This window comes from Malassezia pachydermatis, assembly GCF_001278385.1.
Source record: "Malassezia pachydermatis strain CBS 1879 chromosome Unknown scaffold2, whole genome shotgun sequence".
Lineage (NCBI taxonomy): Eukaryota > Fungi > Basidiomycota > Malasseziomycetes > Malasseziales > Malasseziaceae > Malassezia > Malassezia pachydermatis.
In genome coordinates, this window is record NW_017253139.1 from 1,060,645 (window position 1) to 1,080,415 (window position 19,771).

Consider the following 19,771-nt stretch of genomic DNA (forward strand, 5'->3'; position numbering starts at 1 on the left):
ATTAGGAAGGGCCTGACAAAAGGTCGTCAATCATTTGGTTCATTAGATCTTTCTTGTCGGTCAGATCGGCATTGGGCATAGCATCGGCCACCGCCTGACGTACATGCCGCTTAGTCACTTGCATTAAACTGGGTTGTGCGCCAAGGTAGGCACGGATGGTGGAGCGAATCTGTTCGTCGGTAGGATCTTCTGCATAGATCACAGGCACCGACAGGGGGGCAGGTTCATCTAACAGACTTGTCGCACCTGGCAACGGCGTACCCATGTCCGAATAGTTGGGGAACATAGCCGGCGGTGGCGGCATGCCATACATAGGCGGTGGTGGTGGTGGCATACCGTACATGGAGGGTGGTGCCAGCATGGGCATACCACTCATCATCGAGATACGAGGTTGCGATGCAGAGCCATTCCATGAATCACGCCACGATGTTGCACTAGATTGACGCTTAGACGCACGTTTGGCCTGCTTATCAAGCAGGTTTGTATGTTGGAAATAGTCGTCTTGGAACGGATCAGACGCCTCCATGGGCGTATACATGCCATGGCCAATGCTCGTGGGTGGCGGAGGCATATCATACAACAATACATCTTGCGAATCATCGCCATTCGCATAGATCTCCTGTTGGTACTCCGTTACTGTCTTGCGTGGAATCATGGCATCGCTGTAGGGCTCATCATCGGTGCCAGCCACCACTTTTTTGTTCCCTTTTTCACCGACAACGACACGTGTGTTACCCCACGAGAAGTCGTCCATGTGCCAGAAGGAATAAATAGGGAGCAGGAACGAGTAGAGTGGGTAGGCAATCAAATAGATGACCATCCAGCCAATGTACTGCCACTGGCGCTTCAGCAGGAAAATAATGGCTTGCAAACCATACACTGCCGCAATCATCACAATGGCAATAAGTGGTAGGGGGCTAGAACCTGTCGCCACGGTGATAATCAGGAACAACATGTACACAGCCGTAGCAGGCAGAATAATCGTACCGACCAAGTCAATAAACACAATGAAGCGCATGGAGAACAAGCAGAAACCACATAAGCCATCCATCATAACCAGCTCCGCCAAATTGTGGATGGTCGAGTTAATCCAACGACGTCGCTGCGAAAGCAATACAGAGAGGGATTCCGGCGCCATCGTCACTGCCTTTGCATCACTGCGGAACTTGGTCCGGAAAAGCGGAAAATGCTTGAGTAAGAGCGTGGTGAGGTACCGATCTTCACCGAGCGCTAGCAGATTCTTCTTGTGCAGTGTGTCCACGCGATTTTCCGAATAGTCATCAATCACTTTGTCCGAGATGAACAAAGGCCGGCCGCGGTCTGGCGAGCGTAAGCGATACATAGAGAAACAACCTGGCAAACACGTTACACTGCCAAAGAGGGACTCAAAGGCCTTGGCCATGTTGTGGGAGATATAGTACTCATACACTTGCACCATCGACCAAATGGAGGTATCCTCATTCTCCAGCAACGTCTCACCACACACTGCAATTGTGCGTGGGTCATCGACAGATGCAGAGACCAGACGATTGAGACCATCGCGCGATACGGCCGTATCGGCATCGACCATGAGGACATACTCGTAGAACGACGGATCGATGCCGATAATGTTCTTCATATGGTGATAGATTTCCAGCTCCAGGGGGAACATCGGCGTATCAAAGTGCACACGGTTCAAGTACCGCATCAACAGAATTTGGGTGTCACGCTTACCGCGGTTGCCAGGTCGCGAGCGCTCACTCGGACGACCGACTTTGACGACAACGACATACGGCACCACGTGGCCTTCACACTCAAACAGGCCTGAGTACACTTTGCCATAGTTGAGCTGCTTCGAGCCTTCCGCTACCGATTTGAACGGCAAGGGCTCTGGATCCACGCTGGGATCTACGCCGAAAATATCCAAGACAATTCGGGGGGTGGATGCATCGTTGCCACTACCCACAATCATGCCGTCGCAAACCACAAACAAAAGTTTTCGTTTGTCGTCGTAATCTTGCACTGCAATAGACTCAATCGTCTTGCGTAGGGAATCTTCGCCTTCTGTGTAGCAAGGCACATGACAAATTACGAAGCGGTCTTGTTGCTCTGGCATGGGTCGCGGCGCAAGCTGTAGTGCACTAACAAACTTGGCAAAGATCGAAACGAAGATTAAACATGAAAACGCAAGAAGCAGATAATTTTGGACCAGGCACTGCGCCTCCAGTCGGAAATCAAGACGGCCAACGTAGAAGGCGTTGTCTAGACAGGCCTGTGTTTCCTGCCGCACATCAGGCGCAAGGCCGCGCATCACCGCAGCAAAGTCATCGGTAATATCTGAGCCTGCTTGGCCTTCGAACAAGTCGACCACATTGTTGTTCAGGAAATCGTACTTGTTGTTGCCAGTTTGCATCTTGCGGGTGTGAACATAGTTCGTCAGATCGTAGATCTTTTCGTTAACAGTGGCCCAGCTTCGCCAGGAGCCGTCGGTCTGCACCCGCTTTTTGTCGTAGACATAGTAGCCTTTATAATAGGGCTTCATGCGAGGAAGGAAACGGTTGTAGTACCAGTTTTGGTCGTTCAGTGCTGTGTTGTTGTACGGTTGCGCAGCGCCGGACTTGTGGATAGCCTGTGGAATTGTAGCCGTGAGGTTTTCCTGCTGCATGAGTTGCAGCGCAGGATCGGTAACAAGTCCTCGGCAAGAAACAGAGAGCGGTACAGGGAAGTACGGGGTGAGGTCTTGGCCGGCCAGCTGCATCATAATGTCTGTCGTTACAGGTGTGGCGGGAATATCGGAGTGATCAAGCTTGTAAAATTTGGTGATGTCGTACACATCGCCTGCCACAGCGACATAGAACGATTTCGTTGTACTGTGCTCACCAAGCTGCCCCTCATTCCAAGCATGTTTGTAGTCTGGGCACAGAATAGGGCCCAAACCGATAATGTAAAAGAGAACCACGGCACAGAAGAAGAAAATCAACAAACAGATGGTCACTTTCTCGCGCCAGGCCATACGCACATCAGGGCGGCGCTGGTGCAGTACATGTGTCAGCACCGAATCAGGAATCCACCACGTCAACAGCCACGTGAGCCACGTCCACCAGCGTCGTAAGCGCGTGATCGGCACTTCCTCAATGTCAGTAGGCTGCAGCAGCGCTGCCTCTTTGTCCATCAACGCGGGCCACGATGTGTGGGAGGCCTCTCGCAGCATCGGCTCCGTGAGGAAAGGATCATCCTGGTCGTCGCCTTTAGGAAGAAGCGACATATCAGAGCCTGGCACGTCGTTGAGATAAGGCCCCTGACGAAACTTTGGCCCCATGGCAGCACTAGCCGAATGCATCATGGTAGACCCATGCATGGGATCATTCTGGTACGTATCCGAGGCTGGAGATACGTGCACCTCCGGCATCGGGGCATGCGAGGCATGAATAGGACCGATTTGCTCCTGCAGCGAGAACCACGCGGGATAGGACAGGCATACCACACTTTGACCCACAGCATAGTCCTGGGGCGACGTCCAATTGCGGGCGCGCGTAACGAGACTAAGAGCACCGTAACGCTCCTGGAACTCGTCGAGGTGCATCGAGATATAGCTGTACCGCTGTGCATTCGTCAGAAGCGAGAGGCCCATGGCATGCACTTGCGAGGAAACACGGCGTGTATCGAAAACCGTTGGCTTGGCTACATCCATGGCACGTAGACAGCACACGTACCAGCACGTGTCAGCCTGTTGCATGGTACGCACAAGCGCAATCATAACCGCATCCAATTGGGCTGAAACACCTTCCACGGTCGTTTCTGGCCAGGCCACACCGTCGCCCAGCGGCGTCGGACGACGAAGCGGTCGCGACGATACTTGTGCACGAAGCACAACCTGTTCATCGGACAAACGCGATTCTATGGCCAGCCCAGGACCAGCCCATAATCGCGCCACAAAGGAAGAGCGAGACGCACGAAGTGTCTGCAGTTGCTGTGTCGGTAACAGGTCCACTTCCGAGCGCTGGTGGCCACGCAGTGTGTATGCACAGGCACCCATTGCATGATTGATATCAAACACCACACGCTTGTTGTCTACATGTGGCGAAATAAAAGCGCGGTGGTGCTTGTGCAGGTCCAGATCGTGCACGAGCTGCTTTTCGTCGTCTTCTTTTCTCTCACCAGCTAGCACTGCCGAGAATGCGCGAGCATAGTCGCCCAGCATGCCGCCAGGCGGTGGCACATCACCATACACAGGCACAGCATCGCCACGAAGGAGCGACATGCAATCGGTTGGGACGTGTGTCTCGAGAATAGGGAGGCCTTCTGAAGCCATCATACCAGCCATCCCAGAAGCATCCAAAATAGACCGTACGTGAAGATGACGGACCAGGTCCGATAAGTAGTTCTTCATCAAATCGTCATAGTGGGCAGATCGGCCAGGGCCATTGGGCACACGACTTCGTGACACAAAGCCGGGGGGGTCGAGTTGGACAATATGCAGAAGGGCGTGGGGGTCCGACGGTACGAGCTTTTGGTTCATTGCTTCTACCAAGAAGGCAAAAAGGACCGCGTACAAGTTCTGGACCAATGCATCGCGCTGGCGCTGAGCCCCGGCCATGTCAAGCATATGCGTCACACGCTCACTGCCGACGCATCGCGTATCCGTGACCAAGCTCTGCTGAAGATCTGCGGCACTCACCTGCAGCACATCAGCTGCGCGGGTAAGTGCATGTGAGTCTGAGATGGTCGCACCTTGTCCATCCGCGACAAAGTCGACAGCATGGATGTGCAAAATCGCCGCCAAGACACGTAGCATGCCCTGCACGTGCTTCTCCTTGATGCCCATCGTAGAAAGCGCTCGCCGTGTCCATTCAAATGCACGTGCATCGTCGCGAGTGGGCACGACATTCATCGTGACTTCGTCCAGTCGGTACTCAGTCCGTTCTTTCTTGGAGGCGCCGGCCAGCAGCTGGTAGAAGATACCGTAGCCACGTTCACCTGGCAGCAGGCCATGCATACGGTGCTTATCTAGCCCAAATGTAAGGATCTTGGCACCCGCTAGGCGTCCCTGCTTGGAAAAGTGCAACTCCCAGTACGTGGCATGACGCGACGCTTGATCATTGGATAAGGTTTTGGCACTGCCGAACGACGAGAGAAGTTGCTGGGCACATTGCACTTGATCAGCTAGTCGTGCTTCACTCTGCGAGTGCGATGCAGATAGTGTTAACAGGTGCTCAATGACACGCTGCATGGTATAAGTCTTGCCCGAATCTGTCAATCCCGTATACAAGATAGACTGTGGGCGCTGCGTATGCAGCATTTTGTGGTATACGCGCGCGGCCAGCGTGAATGGATGGGGAGGCGCCGTGGTAAGGGGGCTATACAGAGTCGCTGCCTCCGCAGCATCCCGGTCGAGATGCGACATGTCCTTGTACGGGTTGGTCGCCACGAGGACCGTGGCAGAGGCCCACGTATAGGGTGCCGAATTCTCTACACGTTCACACAGGACCTGCGTGATCTCTGCATCAGTGATCGTGCTATCCACATCAGCGATGAGTGCAGCAAGATCCGGCGTCTGTGTAGCCATCCGGTTCACAGGTGAAAAACAGGGACACGAGGCAGCGGCACACCTGGGTCTGACACGCAACCTCGCGCCGCTGTGTGTTGGTCTCTTGAGTTTAGACCGCTTCGGCCGATATGGATACACTATGTGGAGGTCAGTGCTGAGGGGCCCGCAACGTCTCAATGAGCGTACGTTGCATGGACGGCTCGCGCCAGTAGTGATCTCCCTCGACTCTGTGCACGACCAGGTGGGGGGATAATGTACGTAGATGCTCGATCCATGTGGCGTAGCTCTGGAGAGTGAGAACGATAGAGAATGTACGCACCTCTTGGGATGTAAATTGGTCCCGGGTGGTATAGATGACACACACAGAGGTAGAGGACGATGACTTGTCCAGGCGGATCAATTCCTCAAGCGCTGCGTTGAATTTGAGCGTGTGAAACGACGTGAGAGCCCAGCGGACACCTAATGGGTACGACAGCAACACATACTGCACGTAGGCGTCGGCCCATCTGCCTGTCTTCATGGGCCGCACGGTGGACGCCTGCAGGGACCCAGCACTGTATCCTACGATGTAAAGCAACGGCCGCGACGTGGATGTGAAGGCCGGCGTTTGCTCCATCGCCTGCTGGACCACGAGTCGCATATCGAAGGCCTCTGGCTGCAACGACCATGACCCGCGACCCTCGGATTCGCCTATGCCACGAGCATTGTATGTCACGGCATAAAGTCCTTGCTGTGTAAGGATGCGTGCAATAATCTTAACAGTCACATCGTCCTGTGAGCCGCCCAAGAAGCCATACGCTAACGGTTAATTCGTGTGCCGATATAGCATGACGTACGATGTGCGATAACCGCCAGGCCACGACTGGGACCTGTGGGCTCAAACCAGCGCCCCTGGAGTGTGACGCGATCGCCCTGAAATGTGCACGCCATCGTCCCCAACAGAGGAGGGAAGGGGGGCATAGAATGGGCCCCAGACGCGACCCATATGCTTATGTAATCGTAAGAGATCATACTACAGGGGGTATCTATAGCGCTAGTCGGTCGACAGGGTGAGTGCCGCTGGCGTAAGCACACGGTCAACTGCCGCATCGGACGTAGCACCATGTTCCAAAAACGTGCTGTGAATCGAACTGTCACTAAGGCCACGTGCTCGGGGACGTAACATGGGCTCATGCCATGCAGGCACAGGTGGCATCGAGGGCGTCTGCGACACTACGCGACGCGAGCCTCCGGCCGCCTGTTGCAAGAGGTTGGGCTGCGATGCCTTGGTCTTGAGCATACCTGGCTTGCCAGAGGAGTGCATGCCATGTACGTGCACAGCTACTGACGTGGACATCACAGCCGCACTCGCGCGAGGCAGCATCCGAGATGGCGGCGCGGCAGTGCGATGCTCAGGCAAAGCTCGAGACATGGGCATAGGGAGGGAGGCGGATGGTGTGGTTGCCGCCACAGGCTCCGAGGTGGGAAACCGCACAAAGGCCGATTCGTTGATCGACGGGGTGGAGGGGGGTGTGGTATCGGGCGAGGAGGACGTGTCTGAGGACAGCACGCCTGTGAGCATGCGTGAGATCCAGCTGCGTTGACTGCTCACAGTTGTGCTGGCACCTAGATGCTCATGCAACAGCTTGGATGCCTGGCTAGGATTCAGTTGGATATCATTGACACAGCGTCGGAGGCGTGCCAACTCCAGCAACGATTCACGATGAAGCTTGACCAGCGCAAAAAAGTCACGACGCGTGACTAGGCTGCCCTGTGTCGACGTGCCACGCCGAGCTTCTTTCTCGAGGAGGACACGGAAATGCTCTTTCATGCCTTCGATATCCCGGATATTGGCCTGGATCGTAGTGCGTGACAAGTGAGCTACATCGCCTGCCAGTTTCTGACGTTGCAGACGCGTAGCAAGTGTATCAATATCGGCCTGTTGCAGCTTCGTGTAGGTGCGTGATACCGTATCCATCAAGGAGCCAAGCAGGGCTGACCGAGTCTCATGCGGTGGATCAGGGACGCCATGCTCTGATCCAAAGGCATGCAAGGAGCCAGTGTCGTGCGAGTGGGTATCTTCGTGCGAGTGAAGGGAGGGTGTCGTCTCGTGTACATAGTCCAAGAGCTTATCACTGCCCGACGGTGGGTCGAGCACCGAAGAAGAAGAAGAAGGCGCGCGTACAGAGTTGGCCAGCTCCATGTCCAGCGCCGGTGGAAGGGGCATGGAACTCTCGGCCGCTTCCTGGAGCTGTGCTACCTCGTCGTTCGCTGCTTGCAAGAGCGACTGCAAATGCTCGTGGTCACGACACAACGCCTCGTGTTCCTCCACCATCGAACGCAGAGCATCGTCCGGCAAGGAGCCGTCGCTCTGATCTGGCACATGGGCCGACGCCAAGCGTGCCTGTACAGCCTCCCATGCCCTTGCATACGCCTGAGCTGTACTCTGTGTAAAACGTGTTCGTTGGGCCTCTTCTTCCAGGCGCTCGCTTAGCTCCGAACAACGCTGTACCATGAGCTGCTTGTGCTTCTTCTCCGCAGAAACGCGTCGACGTCGTTCCGCCGCAAGCTCCGCCTTGGTATCCTCAAGCTCAGTACGTACATGGGTGAGCCTGGCTTCGAGCTGCGTGACTTTGACACGGTGCATTTTCATCTGCTTGAGCTGTTGCCGCGCCCCCTCCAATTCGGCCAGAAGCGCATGCTGACTCTGGTCGGCGGCTTCCAAGTTGAATTGCGCTTGAGAGAGCTGGTGCTCAAGCCGCTGTGTCTCTTTGATACTCTGCGATAAGCGGCCCAGGAGCTGATCGCGCTGCTGGGCATGCTCTTCGGACTCTTGCTGCGCACGGTGAACAATGGCATCCTGGCGCTGTAACAGCGCCTGGCCAATTTCGGCACTCAGCTGCAGATCCGACTCCATATCCTGCAGCTGCTGCGATACACGTTGCGCCACATCGCATTCAGTCTGGCCACAACAGCACAGTCGCAGAGGCAGCGCTGACGTATCGCCCTCCATGGCAGCGTACCGACTGCTGGTGCTTCGACCGTCATCGCTACTAGCAAAGCTTTGATGGCTTTTCCTATGCCTTGGCCCACCATTTAAACGTCGGTGCGAACTAATTTCATTCACAATGCGAGAAAATTCATCGGCAGAGGGTTTGCGTTGCAGACTCGCAAGCGAATCCTCCCACTCTGCCAGCTCATCCAGCGAGAGCACACTAGGGTTGGAGGCAATAGTAGACACTTCCAACAATGTGCTAGGCCGCTTCCGGACCTTGGGCGAGGACGTGGATGGGCGAGCCGGGGACGATTCGCTCATGGTCAACAGACAGGTTTTCTTTGCCCCTGCCTTGTATGGCACGCACGCGCGACGCGCACTCCACTTTTAGGCCGGTTTGCGTGTCGTTCGGTCGGGGTCACTGACTAAGCATTAGCCCTGGCAAGGCGACACAACTAGGAACAGAGATCTCTAGGGGACTAGGTAGCGGGACGTAGAGCGCGGAGACGCTGAGCCAAGGCTTCATCTTGATCGGCAGAGGGCGCGTTGCGTCGTGCTATACTCTCCGCAGGCAGCTCCGTGACTTTGCCAGCCAAACCTGCCTCGCCGAGTTGCTGGTGCACTTCTATGCCGTTTTCATCAGCCACTTGCTGCATGAGGAGATCCACTTGGTCTTGCGGCATGCCTGACGCAGTCGTGGAGTTCATCGTCGTCTCCATATATGATGTCTGCACGTCCACATCCTCCAATTGGTTCTCAAACTTGTCCATGACCATGGAGATCTGGGGTAAGAGCACATAGAACATACTCTTTCCAAGTCCATCGACTGCATAGCTTTGTCAAGTCCTTTGACCACCGACGACATGCTCCCTGTCACCTGGTTGTTAGCGAGAAAAACCGTACCTGACGCATTGATACGGCCGTTTCCACCCGACTAGCCACTGCATCGATACGGCTGCTGAGCCGCAACAAGTTCAAAGACTCGTTTTTCTTGCGAATAGAATTGGCCGCGTAGATCCGTGCACCTTCGGTATTTCCCTGAGCTAAAGCCTGGAGGTAAGAGGAAAGGTGACGAACCTTTTTCAGCTTGGCCTTCTCTGTGACTTCATCGCGGCTCGCTTTGTTCGCTTGACGCTGCAGCGATTTGGCCGTGAACTGTGGTAAGCATACAATCCACATACTTTGAGCTGAAACAGAGACTCTAACACGGGTAAGTGACAGGTCGTACATACTTTCCAGCCCGCTCATTCTTTGCAGCCACCAGGACACGAACAACGAGGAGTGGCGGAAGAAACGTGTTTGTGGAGGTGCCAAGCCCTCCAACACCCACAGACCTCCTACATCATGACGGCGCCTATGCTGAGCCACCTTCAGCCTGTGCTCGCGGAGATGCGCACCTGTGCGCATGACTCTCGTCCTGCATATGCTATGGCTGGTCTTTGTATGTACTGCATCTACTTATGCCAGGTGCGCTAGCTATGCCTTTTGGGTTTGGGCATGCGCTGCAGACCGCCAAGAAAGAGGTTCGTCAACGCCTACCGCGACTCGTCCCACCGTTCTGGCAATCGTTGGGATTCGGGTTCTTCTTTGCGTTTGGTGGGTACATGATTGATCAGGGCGATGTAATGAACGGGAGCGGCGTTATCACAGGTGTGTATCGAGTCGACTCACACGGTAGCATGGTCATTGACGTATGTGACATTTAAAACGCTGCCTATTCTGCGCTATCTGCATCGCTCGCCACTCTCCCTCCTCCTAAGTTTGTCGGCGAGTGGTATTGGATTGGGCGTGTATGGCAACTACTACTTCGACGAGACCAGCTGGCGTGGCGCCGTGCCTGGGATGACCCCTCCACAAACTGTAACCACCACGCCGTCACAAAAGATCGTGTAGAAGAGAAGGGTATAGACCGACTACGTAGAAATATTAATAGCACACTACGTAGGCGGCACCTCAGGGGAAATGGATCTCACCAAGATGTCGCGCAATTGACGTGCTACGCGAAGCAGCCCTTGGGACATGATATCCAACGTCCAAAGACTTACATTGCGCACACGCTGATTGTTGGCTTGTTGCGACGCCACATGATTCGCTAACGCCTCCCAAATCTTTTGGGAGACCAGAGGCGGAAGGCCTGTTTGAGAGAGATCAAGGGAGCCATCAAATTCGCTAAGATCCATAACGACGCGGCAGTGCACGGGAATCAGCGTCTTGTTGGCATTCATGAATGCTACAATAGGTCGAGCCAACGTATACGTCGAGTAGCTCAAGGCCCGCGTAAAGATCGGCATAGACGCTTTGATATCTTTCATACGCACATCCAGCTCGATGACCACAGACGGTGGGACACTGTTGGACGATGAATCCGCCGGATCTGATAAAGTCATATTCTCTCGCTCTGTGTCTGCACGATTTTCCGCCGTAGAAGGTAGGAAGCGGGGGCGGCGGCGCTTGTATCTCTCCGCCTCGTCATGCTCGGCACGCTGTTTCCGTACACGCTCTGCCACAGGACCCACCGCCGCAATAGGCGCTGAGAGAGCTGGGCCACTTAGCTCAGGCTGGCCGGGAATCAATACATCAAGATCGTCTTGTGACCATGGTCGGTCCGGCGAGAATGTCATATTGAGATTCTCAATAATCTCTGACAGCACCGTGCTCAAATCGACCCCCTCACCATATTGCCGAGGGAATTTGATGTCAGCGACCATATCGAAACGGCCTGCATAGATCCACATCAGCGGTCCACTCAAGCCCGCCATCTTTTGGATGTGGTCAATGTTGACACCATCGACACGCAATCGCGACCAGTTTTGGAAGTACGGGGCATTTTCCTTGCCGCGGTGACTGTACATACTTCGTGTCGTATGGTGAACACTTTGCGGCTTGTGCAGGCTGAACAAGCAGCCATCAATTTGGCCCGTAATGGAGTCGGCATTGAGTAAATCATAGAACAGCCACTGCGTACGAAGACGAGGGATGCGCGCATTGAAGATACTCAAATTAAACGGCCTAAAGTTGCCTGGCTGGTACACAGTCACCAGGAAATCTTCGATCGTGAACTGGTCCAAATCAAAGTCATTGGGCTTCGCTTTACGGCGCGCCTTCTTAGGATCCCATGGCACATCGGGGTCCCAAAACACGTGGCGACGATCCACAATGCCACGAATACCGCGAATATCCATCTTGTGGAGAATCCCACGACCGTCAAACCAGCGTGACAAGCTCAGCTGAACATCAATCGAGTCCACACGCAGCTCAAACATGGAGAAATTGGTATCTTTGCGTCTCTTCAGGGCCGGCGGCTCAGGTTGGCCAATCGGCCGCACAAGCTCATCACCTGTATCAAACGCAGGAATGGTGGGCTCATCACTAAGACCGAGTTCAAAAACATGAAGGTCGTTCCCCATCTCATCTTCACCACGCTCTTGACGTTCTTTGCGCAGTGTCTCAGGGTCCATCGGCTCTGCACGTCGGGTGATGACCACATCCTTGAAACTAATCAAGCCTTCTTTCCACTTGGGTACAATGGCGCTCCCAAACGCAATGGTGAAGCCTGTCTGTGCTGATAAAAATTTGGCTAGCTGCATAGCGATCCAGCCTTGCAGATTAAACACACTCAACGCTGCGAAAATAACAGATACGAACGTAGTCGTACCTACAATAATCCAAATTGCCGTGCCTAGACCACCAAGCGTAAAAAAGGCACTGATATCATCCACATTAAAGCGCCGAAAACCACGGATGGTGAACCACTTAAAGCGGATGCGCATGCGCGTCCAGAACCCACGCGCGATCTGCAAAAGCTCCTCCTTCGTGGGTCGTTCTGGCAAAATCTTGGTATTGCTGGACTTTGGGTGTCCCTCCTTGTTCTTTTCCGAAAAGCTGCGTGCTTTTAAGGCTAGATCACGTAGCGAACGAGGGTAGTTTTGGAAGGGGCGTAAGGACAGGTCCACCAGCTCCATCGTGTTGGAGCGCTTCGACGATAGCTGGCTGGCGGGTGGCATCTCCTGTTGAGGATCGCCTTTCCCTTCTTTCTTCTGTTCGGCATCTTTGTTCGCAGGATCGGTGGATTTGGGGGCCTGTTCGTTACCAGCACGAGCAGATGTGTGGAAAAGAGACGGACGTTGCCACCTGTGGCGTTGAGGAAATAGCATCGTAGGGGACGAGAGCAAGAGAGGCTGCCATAACCTACGATGTAAGGATACTCTAGTGGTACTTTGCATCATTTCGAGCCGCAATGCGGAGAAGGCGAGCTGAGCTGCCCTCAGCGCCATTAGCTACACCACGGCACCACCGCTAGGAGCAAATTATCAAGGCTCCCGCAGCGAAAGTCATCTGTCATTCCTCTCCACATGCACGTGCCACCTGGAGAGCTCATTACACGTGCAGAACGCTGCTGGTTCTCTCCATGTCATGGAAGAAGCACAGGAAGTAGGTGCAGGCGGCCCACAGTCTGACCACAGGAATGCCGACGTCTTGATCGTGCGATCTTAGAGGCCCAGAAGAGTAAGTTGGACATGCAGTACAGTGCTTACCTTGGCAGATTTGGCGGCACCGCCTACGTCACTTCAAGCGACGCAGGACGTGAATGTTCTGCGTCAGCAGCTTACCCAATGCGTAGAGCAGCATCGCATACTGCTACAGGAACTAGAACAGGAACTTCGAGTGGCCAAGAGCACGGCTGAAGAGTAGGTTGGATCGATCTAACGTAGCAGTCAGCAAACCTTGTGCCAGGAACTGCATGAAATAGAGCAGGCATGGCAGGCACAGCCAGAGATCCCTACGTCGTCCCACTCGGAGAAGGCGCTGCTAAAAGTTCTTGTGTCTCTCACAGAGCATGCCTTCGCGGATCCCGAGCTATGTGTACAGCTGCGGCTGTTGCTCGAGGTAGGTAGGACGCTCACTAACCTACCAGTGGCTTTTAAATGCGCTATGGGAGCAGCCCGACGATCCCTATGTACGGACCAAAGGTCTGGATCCTAGCGTCCTGGCCTTTGTACAGCAGGCGCAACTTATTGAGCACCATCCTTCACAGGCAGGGCTGGTTCGCCTGGTGGCCTTTCACGAACCGATGCCGGACCCGCAAACGCTGCGGCCCACGTTGTATAAATAGTAGGACACAGGAAAATATGGGAGTGATACTAGCGGCTATCATGCACCATAACATTACGCAGACTTGAAGTAGGATAGGGCGAGGATCTGACGCGTCCAGATCTCGAAATAGTCACGGAAATAGAAGAGGAGCGCCTGCGAGAGCACAGCCTTGGTAATCTGAGCGTTCATACCCTGGTACCAGCCAAGCACGCCCTTTTGGTGGTAGATATGGCCAAGGACATCGAAGGCAGTCTTGTATGGTGTGTTCTTGGCCTGCAGACGGATCTTGCTGAGGATATACGGGAATGTCACAATAGTAGCAAGAGTCTTGGAGAGCGCACCGATGACAAACGACTTACCAGGCGTCATGTGGCCACCCGATGCGGCAAGAATCAAGTTCTTCACACGCTCGTACACACCGTAGGTGATCGCAGGGTTAACGGTAAGCACCAGGCTTGGTCGCAGGCCGCGCCAGAAGCCAGTGATACCGTCGGCGTGGTAAATATCCTTGATATGGCCCACAAACGAGTCGTCTTCTTCGTGGTGATCCGTGCCGATCTGCTGGCGCGTGGCAATCACACCCACAGGGGTAGTAAACAGCTGTGCCAGGGCAGCGGACACAGCGCCGAGCACAAGCTCGGTAACGACGTGAAGTGTCGGAGCGGCAGTCTTGGAGTGAAGCACGCGCTTGATGTACACAGTACGGACGACCGAGTACCAGTAGAAGTATGCGAACTGCTGAATGAACGTGTTCAGGATGTTGGCAAGGAAGCCACGGTACAGCGACGAAGGGCCCTTGGTCCGAACAAGCATCAAGAGAGTCTGAACGATACCAAGCTTCTTCTTCGTGTCACCATGCTCGGCGGCTGCCTTTTTGTCGGCTTGGATGACAGTCTTGACGCTGTATGGTAAGTCAACATGTTCGTACATACGTATCGAGGGGGTATATCACAGCATTGGAGAAGACGCCTGCATTGCGTGAGTATGGCCTGCTGACGAAGTCCTACATACCACCAAGAGCACCCGCCAAGGCATTCTCAAAAGGAGTAAGAGGTTGCTCGCTAGTCATTGTAAAGGATTCGTGGGGATGGAGAGAGAGGACACTGGCAACACAATAGGTGGTGGTCTGCACGGAGGAGATTCCCTGGACACCTGCTTGGTAATCGAAAGCGGGGATATGTCTATCCGAGATAGAATCCCGGCCGGACCGGCGTGATTTACCTCCACACTGAAGGGGGGCCAGGGTAGCGAGCCGTACGCGAGGCCCCGCCGCATGTGGAGGAAACTGTCTTCTGCAGGAGAACGACGCTATTTTTTTGGTTGAAGAAAGCAAGAGGATACGGTGTAGAGGGAGCTACAAGATATTCTGCAGGAGAAAGGAAAGGAGCGTCGATACTAATGTTCAATAATGGCAAGGTTACCAGTCACAAGCTTGTTTTCAAGGATCGAACCGTCAGGAATCTCGATCCGGTTGCCCTCGTTGGCCACAATAATGACAGTGCCTTTGAGCTCGACACCACGGCCGAACGAGACATCGCCCATAACTGTAAGGTGGTCGAGTTCCATCATCTTGGGGATACTCTTAAAACGCTTCTGGTAGTTCGCCACCTTCTTGAAGGTGTCGCCCAGCTTAATAACCGGTGTTTGGCTGAACTGGCGCTGCGGGTTCATAACGAGCTTACCGTGCTCCAGGCTGTACAGATCACTGGTGATCAGGAGCAGGTCCGAGCAGCTCTTCACAGGCAGGAAACGCGAGCGCGGCACATTCACACCCTTTGCGCCACGGAAGTGCTTGATGGCAGCACCCACAGCAGTCTCCAGCTGGATCACAGGGTTGCCATTGTCAAGCGACTTGTGGTTCACAATAATCTCAAGGTCCAGCTCGTCGTTCTCCACCACACGCTTAATGGCCTTCAGGTTGAGCCATAGGTTGTTCGTGTTGAAGATCTTGAACTTCTTGATCGACTTGAAGTCTTCCACGTGCTCCGACGGCACCTGCGCAATCTCAAGCAGGCGGATGGTACCCTCGTAGTCAATCAGGGTACCACCCTTCACATCAGCCTTGGTCTTGTCGGTCACCTCCGAAATGAACTCAGCCTGCGTCTCGATCATGTGCTGGTAAATGTTCAGGTCCACCACAGCACCCAAGTTGTCCACATTCGATACAAATACGTATTCCTTGCCCATAGCAATCAGACTGTCGAGCAGGCCCGAGTTGTGCATCGCATCAAACAAGTCACCGTGTCCAGGCGGGTACCACAGGCTCTTGTTCGACGTCGCGCTCTGTGGGCAGGGTAGCATGCTGTCGCGGTCAATACGCGGGTAGCGCGACTGGTTGAATGTCAGGATTTCCACGTTGTGGTTTGCGTATTTTTGGATCACGCGAGCGGTGTCGTCATCGGTGTTGAAGGAGTTCATGAGGATGAACGGCACATTGACATTGTAAGTACCGTTAAGGTGCTCGATCTGACGCACAGACATGTCAAGGAACGTCATGCCCTCACGGACCTCAATCACACTCTTGGGGCCAGTGCAGCCCATCGTAGTACCGAGACCACCGTTAAGCTTCAGCACAGCCAGCTTGTTCAGCACCGAAGGGTCTGTGGCCTTCGGCAGTGCAGAGTAGGGCGTCACTTGCTCCGGGGCCGGAGGCTGAATCTTCTCCCAGTCCCTAGATGTCAGCCACATGAATGCACACATACAGTTTCTCACCCTTAGCCTTTTCAGCCAGGAAACGGTTGAAGAGGTGGTAGAACGAAGACATCTCCGCCTCAAATGCCTGCAGGGTAAGCCATACGAAGATAAATACATACACGCTTCGCAGCTGGGTCCTCAACACCATCGATCATCTGATTCAACTCGTTGCGCATAGCCTTGCTAGCGACGGCCAACGAAGCCGACTTGAAGTCCTGTCGTCGTGTTAGCAACCATGCACGATAAAAAAAAAAATTAAAAGATCAAAATACATACAATGTGCGACGCACCACGCTGGCGCGCAGCTTTCACACCAGTACCATCAAGTGAAGGAGATAGACTGTGCACCATAATAAATACAACAACGACCTCGCCAGTGGGTGTTACGGCAAGAGTGAACGTGCACTGTGTAGCCGTGGCGCCCGACACTCTAACACGCTTTGTCTACGCTTGCGTCAGAACTTACTGGTTGGTGCCCTTGGCTTACGTAAGATGAGTCGGGAGAGGGACGAAGCCTGTCGCCAAAGAAAATTATGCACAATGTACGCGCCTGAATGGATCGGCCGTATGGGTCAGCACCACGTGTAATATCCCGTGCATAACGCATGTCTAAACAACAGATTTCATTCCAACCTAGCACGGTCCAGCTATGTATTACGCCCGTTCCCAACCTGCAACAAGCTCTTCTTGCAGCTTTTTGGCGTTTCGACTGGCCTCCAGATCGTCCGTGCTCCGCAGGTGGTTGACAATGTCCTCCATCTTTCCAAAGTAGATTTCTTGCAATTGGTTGCGTATCTTGCCCTCAATATCCTCAATTATACGGCCTAGGTTACTGATATGGCTAGACGCATCTTCCACTTTGCACGTGTCTTGCGTTTGTCGGGTCAAGCTGCCGCCCAGATCCACTAGGCCAACGTTGTTAGTGTCAGTTCGTTGGAGTGATAGCATCACAGAACTAGATATTTTGTAGCGAGCTGACGATGATCCTGTGACCGTGTCGCGAGTACTGGATACCTCAAACACATGAATAGAGTCCCATGTGCCCAGTGTGGCCGGTTTCCCCTCCTCAATAGGGGTGTCTAAATCTGAATAGGTAAGCACAAACTTGTGAGCATACCTTTTTTGAAAAGCACCACCCCGGCAAAATTGGTGGGCAGGCTCTCGGACGAGGCTGAATCCATGTCCCATAGGTATGTGCTGGTATATCCTGTTTCATAATACCTAGTGTGTTAGAAGAAGCTGACTACGCACAATTTCCGGTATGTCTCGAAGGCATCATTTGCATGTAGTTCCAATTCTCGTAGTGCTCCTGTGGGCACAATTGGTGCATCCTCACCTTCTTCTGTAGTGATAGGAGGGAAGTATTGATTGCTGTACCAACTGCGCCAGCTGGCACCATCACGATTGTAGTCGCAGCACAGGAACTCACGACCTGCGCCTTCTTTCGAGTCGTCCACCTGTAGTGTCAAGGGTTGGTCTACGCTAGATGCAAGATCATCCGCCTCATTGGGCATTACTTTCATAAGCTTCTCGACATTCTCTTTCACATGAGCAGGAGGAAGTCGTCGAAGAATGTCCAATGACAGCGTCACAGGGTCGTCTTGTGTCGCACTCATGGTGGGGGACGTCAATGTGTGGAGCGATGAGGCACGTGCGCCAAGTCTCGAAGCCACGCCGCCCTGTCATTTCCCTATTTATCGGCATCATGGCGAACGAAAGTGCTCCGACAAAGAAGGTACAAGTCGTGGGGGCACCTCCGCCAGTAAAGGGCCCCGCACCGGAGCCTGAAACCGACTCCGAACATGAGCACGAGCACGAGCACGAAGCGGAGGAGCAAGAACATGAAGATGTCGCTGATGAAGATGAGGGCATTGACGAGTTGATGACGGCCTTTGAGGACGACGAAACCGATATTGATTTGACGCACTTGCGTCTGCACTCGACAAAGCGTTTGAATCTCCCTCGATTTGGGAAGACGCTGCAAAGACTAGGTCTCCGTCAAAACGAAATCCGCACGATGCGGGGAAAGGACCTTGGCGCCTGTCCGCATCTGAAAGAGTTAGACCTGTATGACAACGCCATTGAGCACATTAATGGCTTGGAAAACAATACAGAGCTTGAGTACGTATGCATTTGCTAATATGAAACAGGGTTTTAGATCTATCGTTCAACAATATTCGTCACATCTCTCGAATCTCACATCTTGGCCACTGCCATACCCTGTATTTCGTACAGAACAAAATCGCTCGCATTCGCCCCACAGACTTTCAAAGTCCCCTTTCTCTCAGCCTTCGAAGCCTGGAGTTGGGCGGAAACCGACTTCGGTCCTTGGAAAACCTGTCTCAACTGAGCAATTTGGAAGAGCTGTGGGTCGGTAAGAACAAAATCACGTCGTTGGAGGTATGTCGATGGCACGCTTATTAGCAGGGAATTCAATCACTAAAGAAGCTCCGTATCCTTTCTATTCAATCCAATCGATTGACCAAGCTAGAGGGCCTAGAAACGCTGGAGGCCTTGGAAGAATTGTACCTTTCACACAATGGTATTCAAAAACTGGAAGGATTAGAGCACAACACGAATCTCACTACATTGGACTTTGGTGCGAATCAAGTGCAAGTGATTGAAAACATCAAGCATCTGACGAAGCTGACACAGTTCTGGGTATGTAAACGTATTATCTCACACCAGGCCAACGATAACCAAATCACGGATATCAATCAGTTGGAGGAGTATCTTGGGCCTTCGTTCATGCCGGAACTGGAGACAGTCTATTTGGAAGGCAATCCAGCCCAAAAATCGGAAGGTGCTAGCTACCGGCGCAAGGTACAGTTGCTGCTGCCTCAGATCAAGCAGCTAGATGCGACGTACGTATACCAAAGTTCCTCACACATACAGCTTGGTTCGGCGATCGTAGTGGTATTGTATAGTACAAAATCGAACGCTATGGCTGAAAAGGAAACGATAGTCCTTTCTTTTAGCTGCGCTGCGTCTTGGATAGCAGCATACGATCCACTAGGCGCGAATAATACGAGCCATTCATACCTCCAGCAGGCATTTTTGGTGCACCTGGCTGGCCAGGAAGTGGCCTTTCAGTGCCGCCATCGGACTCGTTGCCCAGGTATACGTAAGGCTTGAGCTGGGACATGTAAGCATACGACGAAGAATACATACCTTGGTATCAGCCAAACCAGGAGGAACGACAAATGAAACCATACGCCCCTCATCCAGACGGTGGGTACGCAGGTTCCAAGTACGAGGGCGGCCCTGGGCATCATAAAGCTGGTTGCCTTGGCGATCGGCTAGGGCAATCCGCTTACGGAGAAGGACATTGCCTGCACGAGTACCTACACATATATAAGCACGCAAAAAGAAAATACATACCCTTATAGAAGTCCTTGTTGGCCTTTTTAGAGTTCAATGGAAGACGGCTCGCTTTCGAGAACGCGGCCTGCGTAGCACGAAACATTGTATCTCGTGAATCG

The 19,771-nt window shown here is 53.5% G+C and overlaps 11 protein-coding genes across 11 annotated transcripts; 3 read left to right on the forward strand and 8 right to left on the reverse strand.

Annotated features, from left to right (window-relative positions):
- Position 1: 1 nt before the first annotated feature.
- On the reverse strand, positions 2-5,545 carry Malapachy_2584 (glycosyltransferase family 2 protein; the record flags this gene model as incomplete). The annotated part of the gene is made up of 1 exon (XM_018137073.1): positions 2-5,545. The coding sequence occupies one exon, from the start codon at positions 5,543-5,545 to the stop codon at positions 2-4; it is 5,544 nt and encodes a 1,847-aa protein (XP_017993005.1).
- A 130-nt stretch (positions 5,546-5,675) lies between these two features.
- Malapachy_2620 (hypothetical protein) lies at positions 5,676-6,457 on the reverse strand (the record flags this gene model as incomplete). Its single annotated transcript, XM_018137108.1, has 2 exons — positions 5,676-6,325; positions 6,364-6,457. 2 exons carry the CDS (start codon positions 6,455-6,457, stop codon positions 5,676-5,678), a joined length of 744 nt encoding a protein of 247 aa, XP_017993233.1.
- Positions 6,458-6,560: 103 nt separating this feature from the next.
- On the reverse strand, positions 6,561-8,822 carry Malapachy_2614 (hypothetical protein; the record flags this gene model as incomplete). The annotated part of the gene is made up of 1 exon (XM_018137102.1): positions 6,561-8,822. One exon carries the CDS (start codon positions 8,820-8,822, stop codon positions 6,561-6,563), a length of 2,262 nt encoding a protein of 753 aa, XP_017993096.1.
- A 158-nt stretch (positions 8,823-8,980) lies between these two features.
- Malapachy_2593 (vacuolar assembly protein did2) lies at positions 8,981-9,749 on the reverse strand (the record flags this gene model as incomplete). The annotated part of the gene is made up of 5 exons (XM_018137082.1): positions 8,981-9,283; positions 9,310-9,327; positions 9,405-9,656; positions 9,683-9,702; positions 9,734-9,749. 5 exons carry the CDS (start codon positions 9,747-9,749, stop codon positions 8,981-8,983), a joined length of 609 nt encoding a protein of 202 aa, XP_017993064.1.
- Positions 9,750-9,845: 96 nt separating this feature from the next.
- Malapachy_2611 (hypothetical protein) lies at positions 9,846-10,394 on the forward strand (the record flags this gene model as incomplete). Its single annotated transcript, XM_018137099.1, has 3 exons — positions 9,846-9,942; positions 9,969-10,151; positions 10,180-10,394. 3 exons carry the CDS (start codon positions 9,846-9,848, stop codon positions 10,392-10,394), a joined length of 495 nt encoding a protein of 164 aa, XP_017993093.1.
- Positions 10,395-10,438: 44 nt separating this feature from the next.
- Malapachy_2596 (mdm31-mitochondrial inner membrane protein required for mitochondrial morphology and inheritance) lies at positions 10,439-12,655 on the reverse strand (the record flags this gene model as incomplete). The annotated part of the gene is made up of 1 exon (XM_018137085.1): positions 10,439-12,655. One exon carries the CDS (start codon positions 12,653-12,655, stop codon positions 10,439-10,441), a length of 2,217 nt encoding a protein of 738 aa, XP_017993068.1.
- Positions 12,656-12,914: 259 nt separating this feature from the next.
- On the forward strand, positions 12,915-13,614 carry Malapachy_2610 (centromere protein k; the record flags this gene model as incomplete). Its single annotated transcript, XM_018137098.1, has 5 exons — positions 12,915-12,932; positions 12,965-13,007; positions 13,045-13,189; positions 13,217-13,388; positions 13,417-13,614. 5 exons carry the CDS (start codon positions 12,915-12,917, stop codon positions 13,612-13,614), a joined length of 576 nt encoding a protein of 191 aa, XP_017993092.1.
- Positions 13,615-13,667: 53 nt separating this feature from the next.
- Malapachy_2598 (ant1-peroxisomal atp carrier) lies at positions 13,668-14,664 on the reverse strand (the record flags this gene model as incomplete). The annotated part of the gene is made up of 3 exons (XM_018137086.1): positions 13,668-14,496; positions 14,528-14,564; positions 14,607-14,664. 3 exons carry the CDS (start codon positions 14,662-14,664, stop codon positions 13,668-13,670), a joined length of 924 nt encoding a protein of 307 aa, XP_017993061.1.
- A 2,279-nt stretch (positions 14,665-16,943) lies between these two features.
- On the reverse strand, positions 16,944-17,905 carry Malapachy_2588 (f-actin capping protein beta subunit; the record flags this gene model as incomplete). Its single annotated transcript, XM_018137077.1, has 3 exons — positions 16,944-17,374; positions 17,407-17,510; positions 17,541-17,905. The coding sequence occupies 3 exons, from the start codon at positions 17,903-17,905 to the stop codon at positions 16,944-16,946; spliced, it is 900 nt and encodes a 299-aa protein (XP_017992997.1).
- Positions 17,906-17,994: 89 nt separating this feature from the next.
- Malapachy_2580 (l domain-like protein) lies at positions 17,995-19,203 on the forward strand (the record flags this gene model as incomplete). Its single annotated transcript, XM_018137069.1, has 5 exons — positions 17,995-18,410; positions 18,440-18,689; positions 18,717-18,950; positions 18,978-19,153; positions 19,185-19,203. The coding sequence occupies 5 exons, from the start codon at positions 17,995-17,997 to the stop codon at positions 19,201-19,203; spliced, it is 1,095 nt and encodes a 364-aa protein (XP_017993001.1).
- Positions 19,204-19,263: 60 nt separating this feature from the next.
- Positions 19,264-19,755, reverse strand: Malapachy_2623 (hypothetical protein; the record flags this gene model as incomplete). The annotated part of the gene is made up of 3 exons (XM_018137111.1): positions 19,264-19,425; positions 19,461-19,633; positions 19,671-19,755. 3 exons carry the CDS (start codon positions 19,753-19,755, stop codon positions 19,264-19,266), a joined length of 420 nt encoding a protein of 139 aa, XP_017993230.1.
- Between the last annotated feature and the right edge of the window lie 16 nt (positions 19,756-19,771).